Below are 15307 nucleotides of genomic sequence, written 5' to 3'. Positions count from 1 at the left end.
GCTTCCTCTTCCTTTAAAGCACACATTAGTATCATGCAAAAACAATTACACATGTTTTAAAATACTGAACTTCTTCTGGGTTACAAATGAGTCTTTCTATAAATCAGTGATGAAGAGGAGGGTTCATTCTTAAATTATTTATTTGTTTCTTGAATGAATATCCATAATAATTAGAAAATAGAAATAACCTCAGTTCCACATTGCGTCCGATATTACCTGTTTGAGGCTAGCATATAAAACAGCTTTTCAGCATCTTAAAATGACATAGACTTGTTGGCCTGGTATTGATACCCCATCTTTCTTTTAAGAAATGGATCTGCTGTAAGTTATTTCCCTGATTTCCCCAGCCCCCAAAAGGTTAAGATAGGTATCATCAACAAGGAAATATCAGTAATTTTCTTTTCATTTGTGACTTGAAGTATTTACAGGTAAATTTATGTTGAAAACTTTGTACTAATGTTCTGTATAAAGCCAAATGCCTCGGAGTTGCTAATGTTCTATTAGTGGGAAGAAATCCAAATGTAAAATTACATCCCAGTGAGGACTCCCACGGATTTCTAAAGTATGGTGGCCCTCATTAAATTAATTGTAGTATTTCTTTACTATCTTTAGGCTTTTGTGGGGAAAAAAATGTTCTCACTGTAGAGAATCAAGGGACAAGAGCTGACTGAGAAAAGCTATGGTTCAACTTTATCATGTGTATGTGGTAGATTTTTGGCTGGCCCTTTCTAACAACAGGTTGCATTTAGATAACAAACAGACAAGTAATATTATCTTTGTTTTAAAGGAGGGTTTTCTTTTTGTAGAGTAAGTTGCAGCTAGAATAAAAGAATTGAGGAACATGTTTGAGGGCATGGGACAAAATGAGTCTTTTGCTGACAGATTTGCAAAATGAGTTTGAGTTTTACTTTGAAATCAAGCCAAAAATTTGTCCTTGGGCAGCTGTGCTGTAAATGGATATCTGTTATTTAGGCTAGGTAATAGAACAGATGTGAATGCTCAGTACATGCCTCCCTTGTGTGTTGCTGAAGCTGGCATCCTTTTACCAGGAAGCTAATCCAATAGGCTGTTTTGGCTCAGGCAGACCATGTTAGAGGGGTGTTATGGAGGTTTTCTTATACTTTATTTATTTACTGTTTAATCAGTTCTCTGTTCTCAACCAACATTCAACACTGAAATTATATAGACACTAAACCCACTGCCCCAAACAAAACCTGTACTGTTCTTGGGGAGATACAGAAATAAGAGGAAGTCAGGTTGTTCCATACTTTTTCTTGTGAAATGAAAGTTGTTGTGTACGATGGCAGCTCCACCGCACAGAAAATGTGGGGACAGCTGGAGGTCCTGTGTAGGGGAGAATACCGGGACTTTAATCCTATGAATGCCTACAAATATCTGTCACCTCAAAGATGCACAGAAAGTGATAGGAGAAGACAGGGCCATATATTGTGTGAGACGGGATCACGATATCTGCTGCAGATCAGCCTGCAAAGGCAAGTACTTATTTGGTGAAAGTACTTTTTAATGTACTGTATTCTTTCATTTGTGGTTGGAAATTTTGGTTGCAGATAACAACTCTAGATGAAGAATTCTGACATTACAGTTAAAGCCAAGGAGTCTGATTTTAGGAGAGGAAGAACTGAGCACAACCTTTCTCCTTTTAGAGAATCAGGAAAGTTCAGAATGATAAATGGGTAGTGGTGAGAGACTTCTCCACAGGAACCAGATGATATTGTGCTTAAATTGTTATTAAATTGTATATACATATATACCTCCCTTAAATTTATCTCCAAAATGTAAAAAGTATGAGGAAAAAAATGCATGAACGCTTCTCTCATTCTTATTGGAAAGTAACAGCAAACAAGTAATGTTTTGTTTTCCTTTTTTTTTTCCCCTTCCTCTCTCAGGTCCGCACCAATGTCCTACCTGATCACAAGGAGCCAAGAGCAGATGTTGGAGTAAGCAATTTTTTTTCATTAATTGATTAATTATTTTTTCTCACCTCATCAGCAGACACAGACACCCAGTGAAGAGAAATGATGTTCTGCCTAACTGCTAAACAGGAGCTGGCAAGCTTTTTTAATAGTAGAAGTTGGGTTAAATGAATTAAAAGAAAAAAAAAATCAAGGCAGAAGTAATAGTCTCAGTGATTGATGTAATCCCATTGACATTCCTTTTCAACTGAAATTATCCTGAGGCAAGCACAACTATCTAGACTTCATGCTACTTCCATAAAAGAAATCTGGATGAGAATGAGAGCTTGGAATTGCATTGCCTCAATGACCCTGGCCTGTCGCCTTCTGGTTTTCATGTGCAGAGTATAAAAAGTTCTGATGTAGGAGTTGCCTTTGGGTTCACTTTAAGAAATTACACTGGTGACATATGGAGGACTTATTTTTCCGTGTAGATCTGTAGAACTTCTGGCAAAGGTATTGGGATGTCATTTCTGGGTCTGCGAAGGCTGGAACCTCCCGGATAATATGGACATCTCATGGGGGTCGGAAATGTTGGTCCTGCTAGAGCTGAATAAAAGACCAAACACCATCTGGTGCAGGTATCAGACTTACATCTGAAAACATTTAAAATAACTGGATTTTTAAATTTTTAGCCTAAGATGTGGACTTCCCTGCATTACCAGGGCTTCCTTGGCATAGTTTCCAGGACTTTAGCTGGTGTTTGAAAAATCTATAGCTTGGCAGCAAGTTCAATCTCTGAAATAATCGATGTGCTTCAACTTTTCATATAGCTATTATAGAGACTTTTCTCTTTGCCTAGCTGAGACTATTCATCAAACTACTCAAGGCACATATCTTAATATTTACAATTGTAAGTACCCCACTAGCAAAATTACAGAAGAACATTACTGTGTAATTAGCATTACAGCAGCAGTTCTGTTCAAAGCCTTCTTTTCAAGCCTCTCCAAGTCACATGTGCAAAGTTAGATTGGTTTGTAGACTGCCAGTTCAGGCCCCAGGGTAGACTATTTGAATCTAAATCAGTATAGAAAAAATATTCTCTAGCATTGTTTGAAATTAGACCCCTTGTTAGCATACCTCTCTTCATTTGGGTCATGGGATCATTCACAATTTTATTTAATTTTGCAAATAACTCCTAATTGTGTTGTCAGGGAAAGAAAATTTCATTCTAAATAAGCATAAAAATATGAAACAGACAAATAGGTAGATTTTTATTTTTTTTTAAAGCCCATAAAATTATTCACCTTTAATTTTATGACTCTGGAGAACTAGATATGAAACTGAGATAGTTAGTGGGTACAATGACCAAAGCTCCTAGATTGTATATGAGAGCCTTGTAATTGCTTCTTAGCCCTGATCATATGAGGACCCCGGGTTCTTAAATGGATTCATAGTTCTATTGTGCTGCAGAAAGGAGCCCCAAGTGACCCAACCTATATCAGTTTAATTCCAAATATCCCTCTCCCTCTTTCCAAATGATAAGGTTGCAAATACAAGCATTTGGATGCCATAAAATGCCAGAATAAAGGCTGCCATGTAGATGATGTGCTGTGGAATGTGTTCTTATTGTAGAGCCCAAGAAGGATATGCTCTTGTAAGAAGATAACTAACCTGAGCTAAGTGTGCCACTATAGTGTTTTAGTGAAGAAACACTGTAATATTGACTGATCTAAAGGAAGATGTAACTATCTGTGTGTTCACTCTAGCAAGGCTGTCTGTTGCACCTGGATGTGTTTCTTGTAAAAGTACGTTTCATTTCGGCAGTGAAAACTAACCATGACCTTTGCTTGTACGGCTGCGGTATTTTTCTCTATTGGCCTTTCTTCTTCCTTACTTCCTGCCCAGCACTTCCCAAAGCCACTGTTTTCCCAGCCTTCCCTAGACCCTTAGCTAGTGTCTTTTTTTTCTTTGCTGCCTAAGTGCCAACCAAAGCACTGGAAACCTAGGCCTGTGTCATTGATAGGAATGAGCCATGATCGATGACTTAGTTTACCAAACTGGAGACCAGCACTGGTGCTTACCTAAATTGAGAATTGTGATTTGAACTGTATATCTTATATGCAAGTAAACCTACCTTAGTGTATAGCTTTATTGTTAGCATTCAAGTACTCATTATCCAGCTGGCCTTCCTGAAAGAGAGCAGGCTGCGGGTTTGGTTTTTTTTTACCAGAGGAATTTATGCTTCTCAGTAGCAACAAATAGAATTTTTCTTCTCTTTTTCCCTGGGAGGGGAAAGTTGCCTTCTGCATGCAGCCCGTGTTGACTCAGAGCAATTTGGTTCTTCTTTAATTTATATATCCAAGGATATACATAATTTAGCATGGAATTTTACTTTGCCATTCCAACAGTAGAGTAAAATTAGTATAATGTAATAAAAACAGGCTTTGTGTACTTGTTTTCCTGCAAAAATTCAACATAATCTTATGATCTCATTATAATTTATTCAGAGCAAGAGATATTGAGTTCTATATTTGAAGGATAAATGGATAGAAGATAGCTGTAGACTTATTTTCTTTCCCATTGTTCGCAGGGCAAGAATACTACTGTTGACCAAGTTGACCAAATGAGACTTTTAGCAATGTGCAGCAGGATACGAGCAGAGGTTAAAAAAAAACCAAAAAGCAAAAGATGCATATGTTATCCTCTTTATGCTATTTTCTTGATGATATGTGAAGGTGATTTTGATAGAAGGAAAAGATACAGTGTTGTAGCTTAATTTGACTTCAGTCATTCTACTTTCATTAGCAAATTTCTCTGCACTTGTACTGCGATGAATAGGTCCACCTTACAATGAAAATAAAGGAAACAAGTACTTAGAAACACTGCCATAAACTAGAGGAATATAATATTTCTATTAATAAACTTGCACTGAACTCCATGTAAAAATACTTTCTTAGGAAATACTTTCATATTTAGAACACATAGATGGTAGTGCCTAAGGCTTGAGGAAAACTATAGGAAGAACAACTTTGATAAAACACTAAAAATTTAGCATTTCTTGTAATCTAGAAACTAGAAATATAGAAAGAAGATGCAAATACAAATGCTTGTACTGAACAAAATTTTTCCTGTGTCTGTACATTTTACAACTTGTTATTTTGTCAGGTTGTCAGGGTGTTCTTAATGAAAAAGAGAGAGGTTCCTGCCTGCAAAACCAGAGTTTAAAAATTTGCTGATTATTCTACAGGTGCATAAAAAATTTCAACAGAATAGTCTGTCAAATTAGTTCATTGGAAACTAATATTTTTCTAGGTACCAAAGAAAGATTTCCTTGTGTAAGACAAAAAGTAACAATTAAAACATCAAAAATTAATAGAGATGTTATCTTTTCTTTCTACTTTTTTTGTAGCGAAGCTTCCTGGGCTGTACAACTTTTAGAGTAGGAGACTTGGTAAAGTCAAAGGAGCAACAGTTGACTCTTACCCTCAGGTAAGTGTTTTCCTCTGTTGTAAACCATGTTGAATTTATAACCTATGGCATTTTGCATCCAAAGAAGAGCAATGAAGCTGGCGAAGGGTCTACAGAACAAGTCATATGAGGAGCGGCTGAGGGAACTGGAGTTGTTTAGCCTGGAGAAAAGGAGGCTGAGGAGAGACCTTATCACTCTCTACAACTACCTGAGAGGAAGTTGAAACCAGGTGGATGTTGGTCTCTTTTCCCAAGTATTGAGTGATAGAACGAGAGTAAATGGCCTCAAGTTGCACCAGAGGAGGTTTAGATTGGATATTAGGAAAAATTTCTTCACTGAAAGTGTTATCAAGCATTGGAACAGGCTGCCCAGGGAAGTGGTTGAATCACCATCTCTGGAGGTATTTAAAAAATGTAGATGTGGCACTTAGGGACATGGTTTAGTGGTGGACTTGGCAGTGCTAGGTTTATGGTTGGACTTGATGATCTTAAAGGTCTTTCCAGCCTAACCGATTCTATGATTGCTGCTTGACTGTGTTTGAAACTCCATATTACTTCAGGTATATTAGAAGCACTTCAAGTTGACATCTATTCCTACCATGCACAAAGTCAAAATGAAATACCAATTCTTTAAGCTGGAGGTTGCTATGTGTCAGATTGGAAAAGGTTAGTAATTTTTTTGTATAATAACCTATGGAAGAATTGCAGGGAACTTGAAGTAGGGGGTGTCCTTTAAAGTTTCCTTTACAAAGGAGCATAAGATTCTCTGTTTCATTTAATGCGTGTGGTTTAAAGAATTAACACTGTACAGTTTGCTGGTTTGGTCACTAGGCACATTTAAAGATGGTGGACCTAATGACTCAAGGCTTCTCTTGTGTGAAATTGGTTGCAGTTTCCTAAACTCATTGTTACATGCACCCAAAGTCAAATTGCAGTGGGGAAGGTGATGTACAACTCTAGTGACACAGGGTACAGAACTACAGGAGAGTCAGAGGCGGTGTTCAAACACCAGGGCTGGGCTGAACAGCTGTGCACTGAAGAAAAAAAAATTCAGTTTTCACCCCTGATACTGACTTGCATGGCTTAAGATGACTCAAGATACAAATCAAAAAATTTTGAAGGCTAGGGTAAGCCTTTTAGAGGATGATTTTCAGAATTAATTCATTGGACTTTATGTAGTGCAGGGATTTTGTTGAGCTGAATTTTGCAAGCGCAATGGAGGCTTATTTGGGATTACTGGGTAGGTACAGGTAAGCTTCATAGAGCAACTGCCCAAACTCCCTATGTTTCTACATAGGCAAAGTTCTGGGAGGAAAGAAGCTGTGACTGGGAAAACTGAGACGCTGGAATGTGTCCTGCCTGGGACATTGTACATAGGTGGTGTAGAAAATTTTTGTTACATTCTTTACGCTGTGTACATGAAGCCAGCCTTGATTTGGCTGAAGGCCCAATTATGACCCATTCAGCGATGTGGTACTGTCACTATGTCAAGGACACTGCCGTTTTTTCAAACGGAAACTTCTTGAAGTATTTGGGTTTTATTACTGCACCTGCCTTCCTGTTATAGCAGTAGTAGTTGCATACATGTGTGTATGTTACAGGGCAAAGTTAACAAAATGTCTTGATTTTAATTTCTCCCAAACACAGCAAATGCCATGCCTAAAAAGCAGATAACTTTGTTTTCTAACAAACAAAACCAATCAGATAAAATGTGAATAGACTACTCTCTAGGGAAATGTATGGCTAGATTAACAAATACTAACAGTGTTTGTAAGAGTCTGTTCTTACAAAATTTCAAGTTGTCTCAAGTTTTTCTGGGACAAACTTTGCCTCTCTGATTGACATACTGAAGACTTGATCTGAAAGAATACCTCTGACAGGTGCCATAATAATTGACAGAATGTAGAGTTTCAGGAAACTGAAAAGAAGTACTTTGTATCTAACCCATCTATTTTGTAAACAGAATGTTCTAGATGGATAACTAATAAGCAGTAGATGACAGATTGCCAGGTTAGTTTCAGCTGAACTTCTAGGTCTTTTCAGATTTGCTTATAATTAATATTTTTAGTCTCGTATGTCCTCTTTGTGTAACTAACACTGGAAGACAAATATTATACCAATTCAAATTAATTTGCAGATACATTAAATGGCAGTTTTCAGTTGGTTGGATTTTTTTTAAAGAAAAATTATTATCAGGGATTATTTCCTGATAGTGGTTATTAAGCAGTACAAAATCAGTAGAAATTATCCACATTTCTTCAATGGCAGTTTAACCAGAGCAGTCTAGTAATCTAAACTTGTTTTTCTCTAATTGCCCTGTCCTATTAGTACCCCTCAGGAGGATAGGGGATATACCAAGGGCCTTGTCAGAGCATGCAATTCTATTTAATTCTTGTTGGTATACTTTGGATGGGAGTTTGCCAGGGAATGCCTGTGATAGGGATACTCCTTTGTCAGATCTGAAGTAGAGATTTAAGGATCTGGAAATAGCTCTGTGGTGTGCCCTGTAAATACTGGTGTAATTATAGAATCTGGTTACTTTTTCACTGGTTTGTTGGTTTTTTTCTTAGTTGTTATGTCTTGCCGTTGTCTGAGGTACAATGTAACACTATAAAAGTGTTTTTAAAGGAATATTCTTGTATTTTTCTCAGTTATTTTGTGGAGGGCTGGCATACATCTGCAGTTCCTTACTGTTGACAAACTGTACTCTTTTTCCCTTTCCCCACCATTGTACCTTAATAGTGATCAGGGACACAAGTTACAAAACCTCACAAAAGAAATTTTTATTTTGATTATCCTTTTTTCTCTGTAAAGGTGCCCTAAACTGATGGCTGTGTGTTTATTGTAGATGTGTGCACCTATATCTAATCATCAAAACCTGAACAGGTCAATTTGTAGAATTGCTTTGATGCTGACAATGTACACAACTGATGTTGGCAGAGGAATTTAGTTACTATAGGCTTGGGATTGCAGTTTCCAATATGAAATTCCTAAAACCAGAAACGCCTCCTATAGACTTGAGTATTTCATTTTGCAATGGTAATACAATGCCACTTGCTTCCAGCTTTCTCATAGGGTTGTGATGATGAACAGGATAAAATGGGCTATTGAATAAAACAAAAGCTGTATTTGGTAGCAGAATATTTCTTCATATTGACTATATGTTGCAGTGTATCCGATTAAAAAAAAAAGCAAGCATACATCCTTTTTTCTTTTTAAATGAGTTAGATACACTGATTGCTACTTTAGTAATTAATACTGTTTTTTGGGATTTTTTTTAGTTAATTTAAAGTTCAGTTTAGAGGATTTTTTTTACCATGTCTTTTCTTTTAAGAACAGCGTAATGTGGGGTTTTTTGCTTGGTAGAGGTCTATGGCCTTTTGCAAAGGGCTACCAATTAGTACTTCCATTAGCTGCTTCCCCTGTGGTGGTAGTTTGCCCTGTTTCCAGGAAGGTCCTCTTTAGCTTGGCTGATTTTTGGTATGATTTCCAGTAAGTTACATGTAAGAAGCAGCAAAGGAAAAAGATAATAGTGCTCTTCTGTGCTCTCTGTAAAATTAAGGTCCATCTGTCTGAGATGTTCCTCTTAGTGGACATTACAAAAATGTAAGTAGGCTACTTCAATATGAAGCTGGGGTAATATTAATACCACACAGATCCTTTGTCCGCTGTAAGCAGGAACTTTATAGCAATGGTGCTAACAGTACAAAACCAAGAACTAGGATGGAGTGCATGAATTCTACAGATTACTGGAGAGAATGTGCCTGTGGATGTCTGTCAGTTGTGTACTATACAGACTTTCTTTAGACATGTGGCTGTGCTTGACCTCTTGGACAATATCTATTTGTCTATCAATCTGCTTTTTTTAGCTGTCTTATTTTCATTAGTCTTGGGCAGATTAACCTATTTCCTTTAAATAAAGGGAATAAACCATAGTTATTTTTGGAAAGCTCAAAAGAATAACTCCAAGACTCCATTAAAGAAAGTCTCCCCAACTTCCCTCCCTCCTAACGGTGTCCTCCAACCACCTGTAGTTCAGCGGGCCAGAAGATGTATAATTACACTCCAGTAGTAGATACATTCACAATGTTTAACTAACTAGAGAAAATTTGAAAGCAGCTACTAATTATCACACTAATTTTTGCAGTCATTTATGTACATATAACTTCCTTAGCAAATGATGACTATAAAATACTATCTGTGTAGCTGCTTTTCCCTATTAAAATTCAGTACAAGTCTGCCTGCCACTAGTTTTACTTGGTCTCCATCCTGAAATTGCTTCTTGGCTGCTTCATGTCATGTCATCCACCCTAGGTAGCAGGTGCACAATGGCTTGTCTTTATAAGTCAGGCAAATGTCCTGTACAGTTGAGGTGAAACTTGTTTTGACATCAAGCTTAATCAACAGTACATTGAAATCATGAAAAATGAGAAGGAATTGAACAGCACAAAACTTTATTTATCTTAGAATGCAACCATGTTATTTACTAGTGGGCTTGTTTAAAGACGGTATTAATTGCAGTAGGCTCCACTGTGAATTCACAGAATAAACATTTCTATGCAAGTAAAATAGTTTTGTGCTTGCATATTTCAAAATATATTGCATCAGTGGAGAAAATTATTTTATGACAATCTCTATGTTAGTCTGTATTAATTGCATTTATTGTGTATTATGCATTGGAGAAAGGGGCCGCCTGCTAGACTGGAAGTCACGCAGTTTGCTTTTTCAGGCAGTTGCTTGCTTTGTCATTTATAATTAACATAGCTATGCAAATACACAATCTGCTTCTCCTTGTGTTCTTGAGCTTTTTTTTTTTTTTTTTAAGAAATGTATGGCCATGGGAACCAATTAGCAGGCCTAAATTTGCATATTCAACGTGCAGCAATGAGACTTGATGAGAACAGCATTGGAGGCAAATGGCTGCTATTCTCAGTTCATCTAGCTCACTTGCTTTTCCATCACTAGCTCCTTACCTTCCTTCTCTCTGGATGCCTGGGTCAACCTTTTGTTGCCAGAAGTATTGAGGTGGGCACATATTCCTGCTGCTTGTGATAGTGCTGGCTAGCTCCTTCCCTCACGTTTGAGGGAACTGATACTGACCTGGTGATCCTTAAGGACTTGGGATGGTAAGGAAATCCATATGTATAATAAACTTTAAATTCATATTAGAAGTGTTAGTAAGTGTGGTTTTAAACCTGAGCAGATTTCATGACGGCTTCAAAAGTCTTTGTGTTTTACTCGGCGAGTAGAACAATGTTGCTTTTAACACTAATAGAAGTATTTTTTTTTTTAAGTTCAAACCATACTGTTTCACTCAATCACCTCCACAGCGTTCATCAGAAGATGGGTCCTTGGTGGCTCCAGCTTAGGTGAGCATAGACTGTCACAGGACTGTGGTAGGTGGAGCGAGCGCTGCAGTATGCAGTCGTGTTGCACTCGGTGGTTAGGGATCGATTGAAACATTGCCAGCTTTGCTGCCAAAGCCTACATCCTAGGACATTGGATTCTAAATCTGGTTTAGAAATCATCTTGTAACACTTTTTCCTGTTTTCACGGGTCATATTCCAAATGCAGGTGCACTGTGGACAGATACCAGGCAATTGGTGTTCCTTGTCCCGGGCTGCTAAAAAAATCATCAATTTTCCAGCTCCATAAGCCAGCTAGAGTTTGAGCCATACATGGGCTTCTTCACATGGATGCTTTTTTTTATTCTTACTGCTCTATTTTCTATCCCCACTATCCCTGTGCAGGTTTGTAAAGGTGCAATCCTTTGTCCTGTGTGTCTATAGTATTTTTTGTCGCATGACTGTAAGCAATTTGATGCAGGGCAGTTATCACTGCTCCATGTGAGTGCAGAGTGCGCTTTTCAGTTTTATTAACTACAGCAAATAAACTGTTTCTATCCTAATGCATTATGAAATATTCTAAAACCAATTAATTATTTTCCCGATGCTCTGTTGAACAGTGTGTGTGTGTGTGAGATTCCCTCTTCCTGTCTGTCCAGGCAAATGGCATGAAGTGTATACCTGTATGTGTGCGTGCGCACGTGCAATACTGTTTCTGTTAGTGCAAAGTAAAATAATATAGATTTTAACGTTATTTAAGTATCATTACTAGGCTTTTTAATTTTTCTCACTGCATCATTCTATTTCTCACTTTTAATTTTCTTTCAAGCAAAACTCTAATCTCATGATGGTGATTGAAAGTTTTAAATGTGTGACATGTCTGTTGTTTGAAGACTCTCATGCGCCAGTGGTATTTTAAATTCAGTGTCTGACATAGCTAATGACGGTTTCTCCCTGGACATTTAGAGAGCTCTTTGTTGATTTGTGTGCTTGTAGCATTCAAAAGAAACTTTGCAGGTTTTATTTTTTTAAATTGCATTTTCATATTTCCATGTGGAAAGAAAAGAGAAATGGAGGAAGGAATACAACTGCAATGCAATAGTCCCACTGTTTAGTGTTTCTCTGTTGCATTACCTTCTCTTGCAGATACTGCATGTTTCAGATTGCAATATTACATATGTGTTAGACCAGGAGTGATTTTTCAGAAGAAAATCAGTGAAAAAATTGATATAAAGTGAAATTAGACCAATCCTATTTTTTAAACGTGTATGGAGAAAGCTTCGAAATACATATAGCTGTGCATGCTCACTGCTGTACTGAGGCCAAGCCTCTAATAACAGCAACGAGGGGGAGTATTTAGTGTTCTAAAGAAAGGGAGACGAGGACTGAGAAAGTGTAACTGGCATTTCCACTTTTATTTTGTTTTACTTGAGTAACACGCCTCATTGGCTTGTATCAGTTCATTTCCGAATTGAGTTCTGTTTTACTCAACTTTTTTTTTTTAATACTCTTTACCCTAATGTAATTTTAAATCAGATTTGTTTTATGCATGTCAGTTTCAGACTTGCAGGTCTCTTTGGCCTTAGAAAAATGTGTTCCCTAAAACAAGGATGGGTAGGATTTTACTTCTGGAAGTCAAGTGAATACGACGTTTTCCTTTCAGACCAGGATAACAGCAAAGTGCTGTTGCATATTTAAGTCAGCCTGGTAATGATGTCGTTCACTTGACACTTTGATCAGGACATGTTAAGCTGCTGAAAAATTTTCAGTCTCATAGCTACACATTTACTCTGATTTTTAAAGGTGTATGTGATTTGCTAACATCTGTTGTATTCCCTTTCTCCCTGGAAATGCTGTAGTCCATTTGTTGAGGTAGCCTAGTTTCCATGCTGGTTTGACACAGGAAGGAGAAAACAAATGAAGTCAAACCACTAAGCTGTAGAAACTCAGGGAAATGTTCTTCATTCAGAAGACACTTAAGCTGTTTTCATGCATTTCAAAATGATTATGTTTTTTTTTTTTTTTTCCCCCTCATAAACACCCTTTGGACACTGAACCCTTCTTCCTCATTACTTTTGTATACTTTGTTAATCAACTTAGGTTTCTTTGCTTGCAAGGCTATCTGGAATTGGTTCGTTTTTAATTGTTCCCTTATTTTATTGTCACTAATGAATTTGGCTTAGAGCAAATGAAGTAGGGACACATGTAAAATATGAAGAATTATGTGTATTTTGTAAGGTTTTATATAAGAATATACTTAATTTGTATAGTTGCAAGTTGAGTGTATTCTACTGAGTTGAATATTAAAGCACGATGGTTTGCAACCAAAATAATTATTTAAATTTGAAGCTTGGGGATAGTTATATCTTGAGACTTTACTGTAAAAAATGAAAGTTTTGATTTAGCATGATAAATAAGTATCCATGCCTGAAAAGACTAACGTATGTGCTTAACTTTAGTCAGTGTAAAGAGCTGTTGTACTCTGACTTAATTAATGCCTTATACTGCATGCAGAAATACAGATTATGTAAAATTGTGGGAGCTCAACGCAGAGGCAGGGTCCTCCGACCTGGGGCATGAGCAAGCACTCTGGGAAAGCTGGTGCGTGGCAGAAGGCAGCATGGCAAAACTGAGCTGGGCCTGCCCTGCCTGAGCGCTGCGGCAGGCAATGTGTGTCGGCGCAGTGCTGCTCGGGGGCTCTCGGTGCCTGAGGCAGTGGGATTTGGTTCCCAGAGCCTCACTGTGCCAGCTGGGCCTGGGGCCGTAGCTCCGTGTAGTACCGCACTGGGCACGCGGGTGTAGCAGCGGGCCAGCGCTCGGACTGCAGTCTTTCTCCTTGTTGGTAAAATGAAGAGAAGGGTGTTTGGGGGATTTTTTCCTTCCTTTATGTGGTGGGTTGATCTTGGTTGGAGAGCCGGTGCTCACCAAGCCACTCTATCACGCCCCTCCTCAGCAGGACAAGGAGGGGAGAAAAATAAGATGGGGGGGGAAAAGAACTCTCTGTTTTTTCAAGATAAAGGCAGTTTAATAAAGGAAAAGGCCATGCAAAGGCAAAACAAAAGATTTATTCTCTACTTCCCGTCAGCAGATGATGGCCGGCCACTTCCCGGAAATCAGGAAGTGTCACCTCCCAAGATCTTGCCCACTCCCAGCCTACTGGTGAGGGGGGAATGTTGGAGAGAGCGCCTTGATGCTGTGTGAGCACTGGTCAGCAGTAGCCAAAACACTGGCGTGTTATCAACACCTTGCTCCCCACCAATACACAGCACAGCACCATGAGGACTGCTATGGGGAAAATTCACTCCATCTCAGCCAGACCCAATACATCTTACTAATATTATGTGAGGACTATTTTTTGAAGTTCTGGAAGGGGGTCTGTGTTGAAGGGGTTTTTGATGTTTTCCTGCAGCGAGGATTGTCCTAGCAATGTGGCAGTTTTTAATGGAAACACTTTTTTCTAATATTACTGTTTCTGAAAGTAATTTTTTTCTTTTTTTTATTTGCCAGCCCTCTAGTTCCTCTTCTATGTCCTGCTTCATCACTTTTCGTCTTCACTTTTAAGATTATACACAGTATGGCCCCAAACCCCTTTGTTTCCATTCTTCTTCCTCTCTGGGCTTTTGCAATTTTGCTAAACTTATTCTCATAATTTCCTTTTGCCAATTTTGGCTTGGTGATTGTTGTTACACTTTCCTCATTATTAATAAATGATCTGTTACCTTTCTTTCCTTCCTTTCAAAAAATTCCGCTGTTCAGAGTGGGGAGGTTGTGCCATTAACCTTGGTGTTTTGCTACCAGCAAAAGCTGAAAAAGCATTCAGTATCTCTTTGGAATTTAAACCCTTGTTTCTTCTAAAAGGTGGTGAGCAGTACTCTGTTTGGAGATGTAAATCTGAATTCCTATTTATTTTTGCTTAATTGGAAGTAAACTATTTGCAGAGATGATAATAAAGGAATTTACCTGGAACTATATTATCTTCTCCCATATAGTTAAAGAAATGGGACTGATTCATTATTTTATTCTAGCAGGAGGTTTATTAATATACTGAGCATGTTCTTTCTTCACAGATTACGTTAGGAAACAAAGCAGTGTACTGTGCGTTGAGACTGCAGGTCGTAAGTGATGCACTATGTTGTAACCCTTTCTCTTATGGTCCACAGACAGAATAATGTCTAGTATAAAAACTTGGCAATGTTCATGGATTCTTCCACCATTTATAGCACTTATCCATCCTCAGTTTCATGATGAAAACTTTCATTGCTATAAAGAATTTGGAGGAAATACAGTATGCCTTATTGTTAACATTTGCTTTATCGTAAATAACGAGTTCAATACAGGTGACTGCAGCTATATGGAACGGAGAGGGGACTAAATGTTTACTGACGATATTTTTACTGAAGGAATGCAATGCTGCAGATGACCGAATGTCATGGGTTTGTTTTTCCAGAACTTCTGATGGTGGAAAGACAGTTGGTACCATTGAAGTCAATCTTGTGAAGATGGGAGAGCTAGAGGATGGGGAAACGGACCACATCACAACAGATGCCCAGGATCAAAAGGTAGAAACTCAGTTCATTG

General features: G+C 38.0%; 1 protein-coding gene across 2 annotated transcripts in view; it reads left to right on the top strand.

The window, feature by feature from the left end:
- The window catches only part of INPP4B (inositol polyphosphate-4-phosphatase type II B), a 335694-nt gene that overhangs the window by 204580 nt on the left and 115807 nt on the right, over window positions 1-15307 (top strand). For both annotated transcript variants that reach the window (XM_075751208.1, XM_075751207.1), the window contains exons 8-10: window positions 1908-1958; window positions 5326-5405; window positions 15177-15288. In XM_075751208.1, coding sequence (XP_075607323.1) covers window positions 1908-1958; window positions 5326-5405; window positions 15177-15288 — 243 coding nt within the window. The remainder of the gene's footprint in view (window positions 1-1907; window positions 1959-5325; window positions 5406-15176; window positions 15289-15307) is intronic.

Source organism: Balearica regulorum, chromosome 4, assembly GCF_011004875.1.
Source record: "Balearica regulorum gibbericeps isolate bBalReg1 chromosome 4, bBalReg1.pri, whole genome shotgun sequence".
NCBI lineage: Eukaryota > Metazoa > Chordata > Aves > Gruiformes > Gruidae > Balearica > Balearica regulorum.
Note: the sequence above shows the minus strand (reverse complement) of the source record. Positions and strands in the feature narration are given on the sequence as shown.